This window comes from Notechis scutatus, chromosome 2 (genome assembly GCF_049901735.1).
Source record: "Notechis scutatus isolate UNSWTSFEM ecotype Mainland chromosome 2, rNotScu1.2, whole genome shotgun sequence".
In the NCBI taxonomy this organism is placed as follows: domain Eukaryota; kingdom Metazoa; phylum Chordata; class Lepidosauria; order Squamata; family Elapidae; genus Notechis; species Notechis scutatus.
The window spans coordinates 133,393,750-133,409,541 of NC_142010.1; the positions used below are offsets into that span (position 1 = coordinate 133,393,750).

Sequence of the window (15,792 nt, forward strand, 5' to 3'; positions counted from 1 at the left end):
CAAGCTGCACTCTTACGTACATCTACTAAGGACTCAGTGAAGCATGCTCCTAAATAAGCCAACAAAGGACAGTATTGCCAGTTCGCCATCTGCTTTGCAAAATTAAAAGAAGCACCAGACAGGCTTTGGAAGAGGAAGCCACACTGATGATCTGGTGCCTAGAAAAACTATCTTTAAGAGAAACAGGAGAGATGATCCTGCTCAGTTAATGATGATATAAAGTTGGAAATATTACGGAGACTCCATAGGGCAGTGTTTCCTAAACTTTTCCCTTACATTACCCAAATGTGTATCAGAAAGTCCTTTTAACTCAATGTAGCTTAAAAGAAAAACCCTTTAAGTCAGTTTAAATGTCCCTGTTGTGATTGGGTAATGGGTTTGTGTGTCATTATCCAGAGAAGAAAACAATTTGCCCACATTTGAGAAGTAGTACCTTAGGGGGGGAAAACAAATAAACTTTCCTTTGAGATAAAAAGAAAGCAGTAGGTGCAAGAGTTATAGTCTAGATTTGGAGCCAAAATTAACAGATACTAATATGAAGATACTAATACTAACAGAAAAAAGCCAACCTGTGGCTCTAATTGCTTCGCTGAAGATGTGCAGCTCTCAGGAGACAATATCATTCTGAAGGATCCACTGACATGGCTACAGTCCCTTGGCTGCCCAGGCAGTTTCCAGGATCACCTTCCAGGGTCATCATTCTGAACCAACCGGGGGGCGCCGCGGGCCGAGCCCCCCGGGGGGCTGGGGCCCCCCGAGGGCCCCCTTTGGAAAAAGGAGCCCCGCCCGGCGGGCCCCCAGGGACGCCCAGAACCCCCCCCCCGCCAGAAAGCCCCCCCCCCGGCCCGGCGGCGGGGGGACCCCCCCCCCCCCCCCCCACCCCCCCCCCCCCCCCCCCCCCGCCCCGGGGCCGGCCCCCCCCCCCCCCCCCCCCCCCCCCGCGGCGGGGGCGCCCCCCCCCCGGGGCGGGGGGCCCCGGGGGCGGGGGGGGGCTTCTAGGTGATGCTTATAGGGTTGCAAGTCAATTGTTCTCCTGGCAGGTCAGTGGGAAGCAGCACTACCACTACTAGGGTGTGTGTGTCCATGTCAGAGTGTCACATTCTCTCATCTGGGGCAACAACCTCCTTTAGATACAACCTGATCTTAATAAAATGTGCCTTTGACTCAGTTTTAATTCCTGGTGCCTACCTGGGAACATTCCTGCAGTTTTCTTGAGAAGTTTGGAAGTGTTTCTCCCTTGCCTCTTTGCCAGGGCTAAGAAAGAGGGATTGACTCACGGTCACTCAGCAGATCTTTGGCCTAAAGGGGATTAGAGCTCACTGTATCCTGCTTTCCAGTCTGGTGTCTTAACCACTAATCAAAGTGGTGTAAACCAGGCATGTTAAAATGACCAGGAGAAAATAAAGTGAGTGAATGCATTAGATCCATTAAGGCTATTAGATTCAAGTTAACAAAATCCAGGCTACAACTACAAGGTCCGCATTGAGAAAGTGGAAACTCAAATTCTTTACTGCTATCTAGATTTTTGCAGGGTAGTCTAGATTAATGGCTTCAGCAATTGCGTTCAAACATCACATTAAGCCAGTTTGTTGAACAGGCTCACATGTGAACAAAGTCGTTTGGCTGGTTCCTGGTTTCCACTACTTTTGTTCTGCATCTCTGGTTTGACTGGCACCAAAACCCAAACAAGAGAAATTACAAAGCATTACAAACCATGCATTCTTGATTGCCACATGATTTCAAACTGTGTTCAATCTTAAAACCATCCATTGTCATTCACTGACCTGTAGGACACCATGGAATTTTTATTTACAAAATTAACATATTAACTTGTTTTTGTTACTCCAAGGCTATTTCATAATGCAACTTGCTTATTCCTTCTTCTTTCCCATTCCTTGTTTGTGACACACCCAGGCTTAACTATATATAGGCAGATTAGATTACTACAAAGCCCTGGGATCATAAAACATGAGATAAATATATTGAAATAAATATGATTTGTGATAGTAATTGTTTGATGGCATTTTAAACAGAGAGAGTTTAAAAATGTAACTTTCCAAGTTGTTTGAAATGGGAAATTCCATGCCATTCTATTGCCTCTCTTCCCTGGTTCTGGTACACATACAATCAACATTTTGAGTACAGGTAGTCCTCAATGTATGACTGTTGAGCCCAGAATTTGTTGCTAAGTGAAACATTTGAGTTTTGCCCCATTTTACAACTTTTCTTGCCACAGTTAAGTAAATTAGTAACATGGTTGTTAAGTGAAACTGGTTTCCCCCATTGACTTTGCTTGTCAGGTTGCAAAAGGTGATCACATGACCCCAGGATGCTGCAGCCGTCATAAATGTGAGTCAGTTGCCAAGCATTTGAATTTTGATCATGTGACCAAGGGGAATGCTACAATGGTTAAGTGTGATAAATGGTCATGTGTCTTTTTTTCAGCGCCACTGTAACTTTGAACTGTTACTAAATGAACTGCTGTAAATCAAGGACTACCTGTATCTAAAAAAATCCAATTTTACTACAAAAATGACTGAGAGAAATGAGGGCTCTATTTAATAGTCATCTGCTCCTGGCTCCAATCCACATTCTCTTACTGCTGAAAAGTTGCCAATAGCTGTTTTTGTTTTAATTCTTCTTGCTTGGTTTGTGATCCTCTCATTTTCAGTAGCCTTCAGTTTTAGCTCCTACAGGCAACTTCTATATAGCTGGGTTAACCCATTCTGAATGACTATAAAAAGAACAAAAACACTTTTTCCTCTGCATCTTATCTGCCTCTCCTGAAATTTAGCTCAGAAGCTCCCTAAATAAGGATCCGTTTCCCTTTTACTCTTGTGAAAAGACTGATACAGTATTGTTAGGGATAACATTGTTTACCCTAACTGTTTTGGGTAAAAATAATAAATAAGGTATCATGGTTTGTTAGTTAAAGTGTGTGTAACTTTTAACAGCAAGAATGTAATTAAGGGTGTGGTTGTAAAAGCACTATATAAGAAGCGAGGCAATTGCAGCTCGCTCTCTCTGGCTTACTGATCCCTAATTACTGGATGGATTGATGACTGCGTTCTTGCTGGAAAAAGGAGTGTTGATATTTCTCAACTGAGAGAAGATAAAGATTGGACTGATTTATTGTAAGTGAACTGACATTGGCTATTCAACATGGACTTTGCAAAGAGTATCCCCGACAAGACTTGACTGAAATAGATATATGACTAATGGACCGTTACATTTGACTATGCTATAATTCTTAAATGGAATAAACAATATTTTTGATAGCACAAGTGTATCTGTATTTTTACTGCGTGTTAACTAGAAAACTTATCTCACACATTTACCTGTCTTCCTATCTGACTTCGCTGCACGTTCTGTTTAGTTTGTTTTCCTTAACACCCGTTGGGGAATCCAAGCTTAACAAGTATTTTTGATTAAAGGAATGTTTGACTATGTTGATGTAAGGAAAGGTTGGCTCTTCAATCCCTTTCCTTGAAAAACCCAGGAACCCTTTTAGCCACATTACCAAATTTTTGTGGCAGATACACACACACACACTTCCTGCAGCGGTGAAGTAAGCATTATATAAGTCCTAATGTAGCACAAAGTATTTTCAAAATAAAAGACCCCACTCCTCCAAACCCTAGGGGAAAAAAAATCCAACCCTACTGCGTGTAAAGTAACTGGCTGCTTTACTCCGTCCTCAGTATTAACTTTGATCCCGTACCAAAAAGTTGCTCATCCTTATATTGGTTATCTCTCACTATTGCACACACACTCCAAATATTCCAATGATTGCTTAAGCAGGCACACAGAGGCAGAGTTTTCTTACACTATCCAAAACTTTTTCCCCTTCAGCCAATGAAAGAGCTTTCCTCTAGCTAGCCTTTTTTGGCCATCAGTATAAAGTTTTAAGGATTAAAAAAGGTTATTTTGTTACGATATAGTGTTTCCTACTGAAAGTATAAAGAAAAGACAGCGCTAGCTCTGTATTACAAAAGGACAGAGAGAGAGAGCACTTTCATTCAGAGGCAGCTTTTATTAAAATGGGGTGACATCTAAAAGTATACAGTACAAAAAAATTGGTCCAAGGGGAAGAGGGGGAAGAGGAGAAAGCCACAGAATGCGAAGCATAAGGAGCAATTTAAGAAGTCTGCAGCGACAGCTGATCTCAGGGTTTAGTTCACGTATACTTGCCCTGAGAGTCACCTAAGGAACCAGGGTTCTTATTCTCCAGGATCACAAAGCAAGGAGGGGCAGAAGGGCAAGGTGCCTTTTGTAGGGCAAATACAAGATTGAACAGTCAGAATCTCTCACTCCAAAGGCAGACATATGAGCGCATGCGCACGGATTAGGGTTTCTGAATTCAGAGCAGTCCCTAGCCTCATTCTCAACATGGAAGAAGATGGAGGGGGGCTTGTCAGTAACTTGATTCTTGCAGATAGTGTCAGAATACAAGCAGCCAGGACCTGTCCAGCTGCAATTACAGTTTCCAAAACCAGCCAGCAGAAAGATGCAACAGCATCTCCACCCAGTTCTACCCATAGGTGACCAAGACTAAGAAAACAGAGACAAGAAGGGAAATGTCCCTTTTGCACAGCGACATTTGCTCTGCTGTGCCTTGGTTACACCTGCTTGCGTAACTCCGCTCCCCACCTTTTAATTTGCCCCAGAAACCTGCTCTGTGCAGTCAGGTGAGGAAGTCAAAAGGAGAATAACTCTAGTCTGAAGGAAACTAGTCTCCTACCAAGCACTGTAGATACAAAGAATTAGTGCTGGGGAGTTGGGGGGGAGGTAGAAGAGATAAGGAGTTGAGGGATTCGAAAAGGCTTTCTACCCCAGAAGGCAGTGACTTGGGATATTCACTGTGGCCAAGATGGTGGCCTATGACTACGTGGCACCTCTGCCAGGAATCCCCTCCCCTTAAAAAAAAAACCCAGAATCAGGTACCTTAGCTGAAACAAAGATCATGACCTTGGATTGCAGCTCCCTGAAGGCCACACAGGTAGGGAGAGTCCATTCCTTCCCAACAGACCGATCGGATCTGTACTGGACTTCCCACCCGCCTGTCCCCAGGAGAGGCCAGAAAGTGTAAGAAACCTGCCTCCAACTGGGGCCCTGCCGTGCACAGAGACTGCCAAGCCGACTGTTCTGGGGGAGGGAGGAAGAGTTCCTGGGCTGCCATGCTAGGCTCTGAACGGAAGCTGAATGGAAGTGTGGAAGAACTTCAGGCAGAGCTGGACCTGGGGAGTGTGTGGGGCTCAAAAAGAAAGGAGAGCCAGGCTGAAATGCAAGACCTTGGCCTGGGTACCAACATCATCATCATCATCATCCCCAATGATGAGTCCATTGGATCAGTGGAAAGAAAAGATGTTGGTTGGAAATTAGTGGAAGGTTCTGTGCTGGAATAGGAATTGTATAGGCCTGAGCAGTGAATCCCTGCAGTGTTTCTAGCCATTAAGAGGTGCTGCCTGTTGGGAGGCCTGCTCTTTTAGGTATTGCGGATTCCCAGAGCTTGTTCGAGTTCTTGCCTTCTCTGCTGAACCTGTGAAAGAACCAAGACAGACCATCTTTATGCACAGATTACAAAAAGAAAAAGAAAAAAAAAGGAACAGAACTGCCGTTGGTATTTTCAAGCATCGGGAACAAGCAATAGGCTGCAATCCAGAGGCTCAAGTCAAGACTTCCCCAACTTTCCAAATTTATGACAATCACCCCCGCTGTCCGCAGCCCACACAGCCAAGGATTAGTGCTGCAGAACTAATTTGGAAGCCTGCTTTAGTCTGAGCAAGGGTTAGGAGCAGAGGAAGGGATACTTTTCGACTCTTTGACTCCATTAGCTATTCAGTTTGCAGAAGCAGAAAAAAGAAATCTGTCCACCAGTCACAGCAGGACTGAAGGATCTTGACCGAGCTGTTGGGTCCCATTCCAGAGATCCCATTTACAAGAGAGCCCACTGGATGGGTCCATTTTACCTTAGAGTAGAAATATCTGCATACAGCCTCTTGGGCCCACGGCTGGAAGTAAAATTCAGCTCGGCGCTCTTCTTCTGGGTTCCCAACGACATCCGTCATAGCCTGAAGGCGAGCAAAGTCTCCAGTTACTCATCTTGCTCTCCCTGAAATACCTGTCTTGGCTCTCAGTTTTATCCCTCTGGCAGACGGTGTGTTGTTTTGTTCTTTTTAAAAAAAAAAAACTGAAGGCACAGCAAGGGTTCTCCCTCTCCCTCTCCCCTCCCCCTCTCTCACACGCACACACCATGTCTGTTTTCTCCTCAAAGTCGTCTCACCTTCAGGTCTCGACACTGGGACTGCAGCCAGTCATTGATGAAACCCTGGGGATCTCTGGCAAAGCTCAGCATAAATTCACGCTGGGTCTTTAACTGGTTAATTGTTTCTATGGTCTCATGGATCTGAGATGAAAAAATACCGCACAAATACATTTGAAAAAGAATAGGGTTATAACTCTATTGAAGTGGGTTACTGGGTACAGGCAGAGGGATTGATTTAGATAGTTGGTCCTGGAAAATGCACATGGAGTAAGACTGCAATCCACTATACATCCCAGACCCTTCCCCTTCGTTTATTCAGTCTCTTGTACTTTTTACAAATCAAAGGACATCTACATCTACTCATGAGCTGTGATGGAGCAGTGGTTAGAATGCAGTATTGCAGGCTTACTCACTGCCAGGAGTTTGAATCTCACCAGCTCAAGGTTGACCCATCCTTCCATCCTTCTGAGGTGGGTAAAATGAGGACCCAGATCGTTGGGGGCAATAGGCTGACTCTATAAAACTGCTTAGAGAGGGCTGGAAAGCACTATGAAGTGGTATATAAGTCTAAGTGCTATTGCTACTTCAGAGATACAAACTTCTATAGTTAGACTGTAACTCCTGACACGGAGTCAACCAGCCTCTTTAGTTCCAACCTTCTTTCCTTCCTTGTATCAATGCAACCACTAGACCATACTGTTCTTTAGTTTTGTAGCTTCAAGAGCAAAAAAACTTTAATGCCCTCTCATGGCAATTTTTTTTATCAGTAAAGGAATACATGTTATCAAAAATATATGATTTCATTTTCATAACCGAAGAACCTTGAATACTTAAAACAATTATCCAGAAGTGAAATGACACGAGAGCTATGATTTTATGCATCTATACAAGGCAATTGTCTTATATTAACAGTGAAACTTATTCAGTTTATGCAACAGAACTTCAAACCCAGGGGATATTCAGGTTAAGAAAAAAGGGCGTTATGACTAGAATACTATAGGGCCAACCCAAATATGTCACATTCCTTATAAGCTCTTTCTATTCTGGATAAAGGAGTGGGTGTTTCAACTGTTGCCTGGAGTCAGAATCCTACAGCTAAGAATCTGCTTAATTTAATCTTTCAATGCCTGTCACTGGGCAATCTTCTCAGAGGCAAAGAAAAGCTCACTGCCGGCCAGGAACCAGAGAAATCCAGGTTAATCTGCAAGTCCACTACAAAACTGTGAAAAAACAAGACATCTTCCTGGTAGTATTTGAATATTCTAGCAGCCATACACCCAACAGCTTTTAATATTAACATTTACAGTATACATATCTAAAAGTTAATGACCTACTTTCACAGGCTACAATGAGAACATCACAAAAAAAATCTTATGTTCCTACTCTGTCTGAAAAAAAGATGCCAATCTCTGCTGTATACTTCCCCTTGGAGGCAAAGCCCATTGAAGGCAACAGATATACTCTGAGGAGACCTATATAGGGCCAAACTTCATATTATAGGAAGGGAAAGAAAAACTACAACCAAACCAAACTAGAATTCACAAAGATTGATTTTTTTTGGTAAATTAATGAATATTGGTACTATTTGCTACTTTAATGGATTGCAATGATTTAAGGAACTGAAGTAACATCTAACCACACAGTGAAGTCTAGGTAGGGGAGAGGAAGTGCTACTGTTCAGATGTCCCTCACAGAGTGAAAGATTTTTTGGGGGGGTGGGTGGGGGGGGGAGAGAAGGAACCAACTTCATTTCCAGGAACTCGCACCTTGTTATCCAGTGCAGCTATCTCCTGCTGGCTGGCCGTAGAAAGCAGGAAAGAATTCATTTGGGTTTTCAAAGTATCATCTACTTCTACATCAATGTCATAGCAAGCAGTTTTCTTCTGATCATTTGGATCAACACTGGGAAGCAAGAACAGGAGAGAAAATGCTAAATTTAGGGCTTGGTTCAATGAAACATCTAACCCCACCTTCCCCTGCCCAATCTCCAACACAGGGCATGTGGGGCAATAGTGTAATTTTTCTTAATGAGAGGTTTCAATTTTTGATAGCTCTTCACTGCTTTCAAAACCTCTCTCTATCCATGGCCAAATATCCGGCCAGATAATTTTGCCCTACTTTTGCCCCTTCCCTTTCTTAAAAGTGATCCAGAATGTTTACCTAACTATTTTGGAAACACTAAAGTGAATCACACTTTAAAATTCTAGCCTGTGCTATAATTCACAGCAGGAAGTAATATTGAAAATAGGAAGCATGCATTGAAACAGTTGTGTTTGCACACTGCAATATTCAGAGCTGAAATTCAGGAGTTTGTGGTTCAGCCTTAAGTCACCACATCAGATAACAGCTAATCAGAATTGGAAGGGACCTTGTAGGTCATCTAGTCCAACCCCCCCGCCCAAGCGGGAGACCCTACACCATTTCTGACAAATGACAGTCCAATCTCTTCTTGAAAGTCTCAAGTGCCTCTCCCCCTACAGCTTCTTACCTGATGACATGGTTAATGATAATTGGCTCTGGAGGCATAAGCAATGCATGAAGCCGCTGTGGGATCTCTGAGAACTTCATTCGCTGAGACTCGAATATCTGCATGTTCAAAGAGGAAATCACTAAGAAAGAGCCAAGCTTCAGCATGACAGCAAGGACTGGGGCCCGTTACCCTTCCTTTTACCTGCTGGAGGTACTTATCACAGATGACATACTCCCGCTCATGGGGGTCCTGCAGCTTGTGAGTCTTGATGTATTGCCACAGAGCTTGGATGATTACTGGGCGGGTCTGGGTGTGGATTCCCAAGAGACGAGCCAAACGTGGGTCTAGTTTGAACTGTGGAGGCTGCAAAGAGACAGTAAAAACTCAAAAAAATAACAAAATAAACATTTGAATATTTTCTTTTTTTTGGAGGGGGAGGGGGGGAGATAACCAGCCTTAATATTTGTGAGTTAAGAATGTTTTGTATTCTAATAGATTTAGTTAGCCATATATTTTCTTGTATTTATCTAATGTTTTTACCTTTCGCTATGTTATTTTCTAGTCTTTTGTTTTATATACATACATATTTTTAAAATGTATTTTATATATATATTTTTTAAAAATGTGTAATTTGGGTTGTTGTTTTTTTTAAAAAAATATTGTTTACAATCTTACCTTTCTTATGCTGACCTATGGCTTTAAATAAATATTTTGATTTGAGGTACAATCTGAATCGAGTGGCATGGAGAAAAATCCCTCCCCTTTGGCCCCCTGGAGGAATGACCCCTACCTGGTAGTCCAACATCAGGAGGACAGTGCAGCGCACATTCACATCGCCAGGCCTTTTCACCTGGAACCCATCGGTCTCTTGGGTTGTAGCAGTCCTATGCCACTAGGAGGGAAAGAGTACAAAAGGAGGGGAAGTAGGAAAAAGCATTCCACGAGGAAGCAAAATGTGTGAGAACCAATACTGCATTGGGAACTGATTCCGATCCATGAAATAAAACTTTGGAACAGGTAAACATGGAGCCCTATGAGGAAAAGCACTCAGGAAAGAGGAAAGTTGACATCTCATAAATTGCCTTGAGCTTCTTGCAAAGGGAGAAACCAGATAAAGAATATATATATATATGAAAATATATATATATATATATTCATATTCATATTCATATTCGTATATATATATGAAACCTCTCACCTCCACCAAATGATTATCTGGGCCATAGAGGTCTTTGTCCAGCTCAATCACCAGAGATTTAAAGAAGGACGAGAACTTTCTCTTCTGCTTGGTAGCATCATACTTGGAGAGAGCAGACTGCAGGAGGAAAAAAGGGAAGAAAAATCATTTTATAGATAACAAAGCCAATAGCCAACAGACAGTTACCAACAGCATTGAAACCTCAGAAAGTAAAACAGTGAACCATCACAGTGATTTTTCTCCAGGGGAATATATAACATTGTATCTAACACTGATCATCATTTTGCATATATTTCTAACATCTTGTATGCCCAATTTCCCCTGCCATAGACCTTTCTACAATAATGTAGGGCCAACTAAAATTTCTTACATCTTTCCTTATTTCAAAAAATTAGGTGTCTTTCACTTTTTTATCAATTGCACTCAGACTACCTGCAAACCTCAGAATAATGTGGGAATTTTCTGAAGTGAAGGAGGATCAGGCCATCCAAAACTACCTAACCAACAGTATTTAAGAGTAGTGCCTGGGAAAGCTCTTACATCTAACCTCTCTACTACAATAAAACTCCAATCAGCAGAAGAATGCAATAATTAAGTGTATGAAGCAAGGAGCACCTTTACTGCAGAGAGGTCTAATTTGTGGAATTGCTCATTTCAGAAAATTTTATGACAATTTGTGCAAAAATGTTTCTTTGGCCATGCTCTTACACTTGCCTAAACTAAAGCCTGTAATGTTCTCTCCCCATCTTATCTAGTTCCAAGACCATCAGGAATGAATAACGCAGCTCTGCCACATTTCTAAACTCTCTACAAGAGTATGTGGTGATGTTAATTCCATTCCTCACTCACATCTTCCAAGAGTCGTCCTTCCACTCGGAGTTCCCATGAGGCTACAGTGCCTTCTCCATCTTCTGCATCTGACTTGGCGGGATTAAAGGTGTTGGAGATAAAAATGCGCAGTTTTCTTTTTTGCTAAAAAGGAACAGAATCCCACAGATGTGAAAATGAGAATCAACATCTGAGATTGCTACTATTATTCCCTCACCTTCCCAAGCCGTATTTCTATCCTCAAAAATCTCTGCATCTGAGCAAGATACATAAGGCATTTATACAAGGTGTTCTGGAAGAAGCTCCAGAGAAATAATGCCAAGCACATATCAGTAAGCTTGGGTCAAGAAGTTAAAGACACTACGCTGCAGATCAAAAGAAGGCTTTTGCAGGCCATCTGTCGGAGACCACATGCTAATAACAGATGGGCTGAAAACCAGAGGGAAGTGTGTGTGTGTGTGTGTGTGTGATTCCTTCTTTTTGCGTTATTGCTTCCTAACTGCCCACAAGACAGATTGAAAGAGGACAGCTCACTCTTGTCAGAATCTGAAGTAATTGCTTCCAAAGGTCTTTTGAGGTAAAAACTAGGGACTGCAGGCAATCTTAAGGCTGTTAACTGCCCAGATATAAGAGAGAAGTTATACTGGGGTTAAGGGAAAATATATTCGATAATAAAAGGGTAAGAGGAAGTAATTCAAAAAACTGATAGAAAAAAAGCTATTAATGCATCAGAAAATAGCAGTTTAATCAAATTGAAAGTATCAGAGATCTATGCACCTTGTGTTTGTAGCAGCCACAACCTATGTAGCAGCAGCCGAGTCAGAGGAAGCCTAAAAATTGCTACACATTTTTCTGCCTGTTTTGTCACACCTAACTGCTTACTGCTATCAGCAAAAGTATGAAGCAAAAAGCTTGTTATTTTGCAGATATAGATTATGCTGGAGAATAATGAAGAACCTTGACGTGTCTATTGTTCAGCCTCCAGGGAGCAGCAAACTTTGTACTAGCAGAATAAGAGCTTTCTGGGCCATAAGACAAACTACTTCAGTGGGGCACTGCAGGAATTGATCCCCTCCTCCAGGCTGCAGCAATGGGGAATGGATGGGAGAAAAGAAGGACGTATCTCCCAGATGTTTCTTCTGCTATCACAGCCCACAGCCTGAGTGATGCATGGCTTCCCTCTCAGCATTGTCAACATGAAGTATCCCTTCCCCAACAGAGGATAGGTAGTGGAATTGGCAGTGGTGCTAACTGAGGCCACGGCTGCCTCAGGAGATGGGATAGTAGTTACAGTAGCTTATATACATTTAAAAAAAAAAAAAGACTGAAGACCTGAGATAAATGGAGTGCACCGCTGCCACCACCCTGCCTTCACTATGCATATGTTCCTAGTTCACATATAACGCTAATCATGTGATTTGTTGATCTTGGTATGGTGAACCCACATTTGTGATCTCTAAGATTATATCTTAGGTGTATAGTGTAAACTAGGGATATGCAAAACATTCTGTCCTGCAACATTCCAATCCCCAACTGGACTATTAAAATGGTGCAGCTTGGAATATTCTGGAAGTATGTTGCACCATATTTAGAATCCTTTTTAGATTCAGAGCATTTCATAATGAACCCAAGTATTGTGGTTTATTCAATGAATAAGTTAAAACGTAGCCAATGATGCTAGGATGATGTGTGAATATATCCAGTAGATTTATTTAGTTTTTTAGGAAAGCTACAGATAAGTGAGTTTCAAATGTATGCATCCTTCCTCCTTACCTTAATTGGTCTTTTCAAAGCCTCCTGAATATCCAACCGTTTCCGCATAATAGTCTGGTCCAGCTTCCTCTCAAATGCCAACAAATCCATGTATGCCTGAGACTCGGGTACTAATTCCCGGATCTAGAATTCAATGCAGCACAGTCAATCAGCACAGCCTTTATGCTACCAGTAACTGCCAGACCAAACATCCAAAATTTCACTCACCCGCTGAGGTAGAATTTTGTCTGCCATCTTTTTTTTCTTGGCACTGCACAAAGACAGAAAGATTGGATGATAAATATCAATTCTTGATACATGTTTAAGAACATCCTTATTGATTCTGCTGAAATCAGAACCAAATTTTTGCATCAAAATGCACTGAGTAACAAATACTATGAGTATGAAAGCAGTTGAGAACCAAAGTAAAAATTTCTGGCTTAAAACAGTACACTGACACTCCTCAATGCTAGGATGCCTATAAAAGAAAAAGAGGAATCTCTTACTTGTGATTTCGGTTTTGCACTGACTGTTGCTGAACCTGCTGAATCTGCTGAGGAGCTGGCCTTTTGCGAGACTGGTCCATTCCTGACTGAGCCATCCCAGGTCGGACAGAAGGGCTCCCACCATAGCCTGGAGGTCCCATTGCAGGTCCTTGAGGAGTCATGCGGCTACCAGGCAACATTCCAGGGCGCTAAGAAAAGAAACAAACTGACTGTTGCCATGAGTAAGAAATTCAACTGCTGCTTCTTGCTCTCAGCTGCAACAGAATCAAGTAGCATCCCTGCTTTCAGAGTGTATCAGTTCACCAACAGAAATTCTCTGCACCTTTGAAAAGAATCCTCAAATAATTTTCTTTTTAAAAACCCCTCATAGAAGATTCAGTATTCCCATTCCCCGATAAATAATGTTTGATCGAAATGTATCTATATATCTATATCTACATATATCTACAAAAACCACTTTCTGATTTGGGAAGCACTTAGCCATGCAACTCCTGCCTACAGGAGTAAATAATTCAGAAAAAAAAAGTGTTATTATTCAATTTGCATTTGCACCAAGACAATTTCCTTGTATGTCCAATCACACTTGGCCAATAAAGAATTCTATTCTATTTGCCATCACTTTCTGATTTTTTTCTCTCTCTCTAGAATTTGGATCTTGGATGAGATAGGCGGTTTTACTCCTGTATCTCAATATATTATATTTCTGATGTTTGAATGGGAAGCAAGAATATGCAAGAACAAAACCAAAGGAGTATTTCTTTCACTCAGAAATTCTTCCCATCCTGGATGTTCATCCCCCCAGAGCCATACAATGCCTTCCCCACCCCCACTCCTCTAGGTCCATTCTCCCATTCCTTTCTTTTCTCCCGCCCAACCACAAAGCCAGGCGGTCCCTCCCGACGCCCGCAGCCCCCTGAGCTCTCTCCTCGCACCCTGCCCTTGCAGCCTCACCCCCATAGTCCCTGTCTTTGTCAGCCGCTCTCGCTCTCTTTTATATATGTATTTTTAAGCCGCGGATCCCCCTTTCAGCAGCCGCCTCTCGTCCTCCATCTTTCTGGAATGGCTCTCATCCTCTTCTTCCCCTCCGAGCCCCGCCCACTGCAGCCGAGCCGCCTCCCCCTCCCCCGTCGACCACCACCAGCCCCCTCAGTGGCAGAGCAGCATCCCGCGCTCACGCCTGGCCTTAAGAGCTCCGCCCCACACCAAGGACCGCCCCCTTTTTCTTTTTTTTTTCAGCCGGGCCGGACCGGTACCGGGTATGCAGCGCCGGGCAGAGGGGAGCGGTACATTCCTTGTCCGGGAGCCGGGCCCATCCGCACGGGAGGCCCCGGCGTCCCTGGTCCTAGCGGTCCCGCCCCAGGGCCGGCTCCACTGCCTCCACCGCTCGGAGGTACAGCCTGGAAACCCGCCCGCGCCGCCATCTTCCCTCCCTCGGCCGTACAAAAGCAGGCGGAGGGCGGATGTGGGGTTTGGATGATTTAGTAAGGCTTTATCATAGACACGCAGTCTGCGGGAGATAGAGCGTCGCCGGATTCGGCTTCTCGGGGGAAGGAGGGAATCGCAGGAGAGGCGCGCTGGGTCTCGTGCCGGTTGTTGCGAAAGGCTGTATGTAGCTCGAGCGCGGAGCACCTGGCTGGCGGAAGAGAAAGGCTGAGAGGCAAATCCCTCCCTTAAAAGTTACTTCCTTTTCCAAAATCAAGGGGAGTGCGCTCAGTTCAGAGGATCTCAGTTCCACTGCTCGAAATGCAACTGGTTTAACTCAGTTAAATTAAACCCGGCGAAGAAACGTCCCGCCATGGAGACAGGTGAACAAGCCAGTCTCCGCGTGATGGATCCATTAATGCCCAACGTCCTGTACAGGGATTTTTCTCATTTTGTTCTAAAACTCTTTAAGTAATCTTTCGCTATGGTTTTGGAAAGCCTAAATACTGCAGTGCCAAAAGTAAAATAAAAATAAAAATGAATGAATGACGTCATGTATTATAATAGGGATTTAGTACCTGAAGACAACATTGAAAGTATATTTTTGGGATTGCAGAAGCAAGCGGTGTTTTGAAATTGGTGTATGCCTTCACATTTCAGTGGGGTTGCTTTTTCTTTTAAAAAAATACCTTTGTTGAGACAGATGTAATCACTCTAGTAAAAATACAGTACAGGTATTTCGACCACAATTGAGCCCAACATTTTTGTGGCTAAGTGAGACATTTATTATATGGATTTTGCACCATTTTATGACCTTTCTTGATTCAGTTATTAAATGAATCACTGCAGTTGTTAAATTAGCAAGACGGTTAAGTGAGCCTAGCTTTCCCATTGACTTTGCCAAAAAGTCATAAAAGGTGATCACATGACCCTGGGACACTGCAATGGTAATAAATGTGAGTCAATTGTTAAGCAACTGAACTTTACGTGATCATGGGGATGATGCAAAGGTCATAAGTATGAAAAATGGTCATAAAGCACTTTTTTCAGTGCCATTGTAACTGAACGGTCACTAAATGAACTGTTGTAAGTCGAGGACTACCTATATATAACATGCTTCATGAAATTTACCTTTTTGTTTCAAGATGTGTGCAGAGCTGCCAGATTTTTTTAATCTGAATTCTAAAATACAGGTTTTGTGGCCACAAACTGGCCTAAATTTAAGACATCTCTACAATCTCCAACTTTTTGGTTTTTTGCTTGATGAAGATCTTTGGAAAACTTGAAAGCTTGTGTGCTTTGGGGGACAGTTCTCAATAAAAATACTATCCAGCTGCGAATCAGGAATCAG

General features: G+C 42.9%; 1 protein-coding gene across 2 annotated transcripts; it reads right to left on the minus strand.

The window, feature by feature from the left end:
- Positions 1-4,013: 4,013 nt before the first annotated feature.
- SMARCD1 (SWI/SNF related BAF chromatin remodeling complex subunit D1) lies at positions 4,014-14,475 on the minus strand. Of its 2 annotated transcripts, none has more exons than XM_026679986.2 (13): positions 14,273-14,475; positions 13,020-13,207; positions 12,742-12,784; positions 12,535-12,657; positions 10,783-10,905; positions 9,934-10,050; positions 9,526-9,627; positions 8,937-9,098; positions 8,754-8,851; positions 8,032-8,167; positions 6,284-6,406; positions 5,970-6,071; positions 4,014-5,539 (listed from the first exon to the last, which is right to left on the minus strand). In XM_026679986.2, the coding sequence occupies exons 1-13, from the start codon at positions 14,438-14,440 to the stop codon at positions 5,486-5,488; spliced, it is 1,539 nt and encodes a 512-aa protein (XP_026535771.1). In that variant the 5' UTR covers positions 14,441-14,475; the 3' UTR covers positions 4,014-5,485. The 2 variants fall into 2 exon arrangements, with proteins under 2 accessions (XP_026535771.1, XP_026535772.1); XM_026679987.2 differs by having other exon boundaries at positions 13,971-14,452.
- Between the last annotated feature and the right edge of the window lie 1,317 nt (positions 14,476-15,792).

What these genes read in the sequence shown, in the direction of transcription:
- SMARCD1 (XM_026679986.2), bottom strand. Translation starts at nt 14,440, where the DNA reads ATGGCGGCGCGGGCGGGTTTCCAGGCTGTACCTCCGAGCGGTGGAGGC. An exon ending in ATCATTAACCATGTCATCAG is followed by an intron (nt 8,168 to 8,753) that starts GTAAGAAGCTGT and finishes CTTGCTTCCCAG; the next exon opens with TGTTGATCCAAATGATCAGA. An exon ending in GCAGATATTTCTACTCTAAG is followed by an intron (nt 5,540 to 5,969) that starts GTAAAATGGACC and finishes GTTCTTTCACAG; the next exon opens with GTTCAGCAGAGAAGGCAAGA.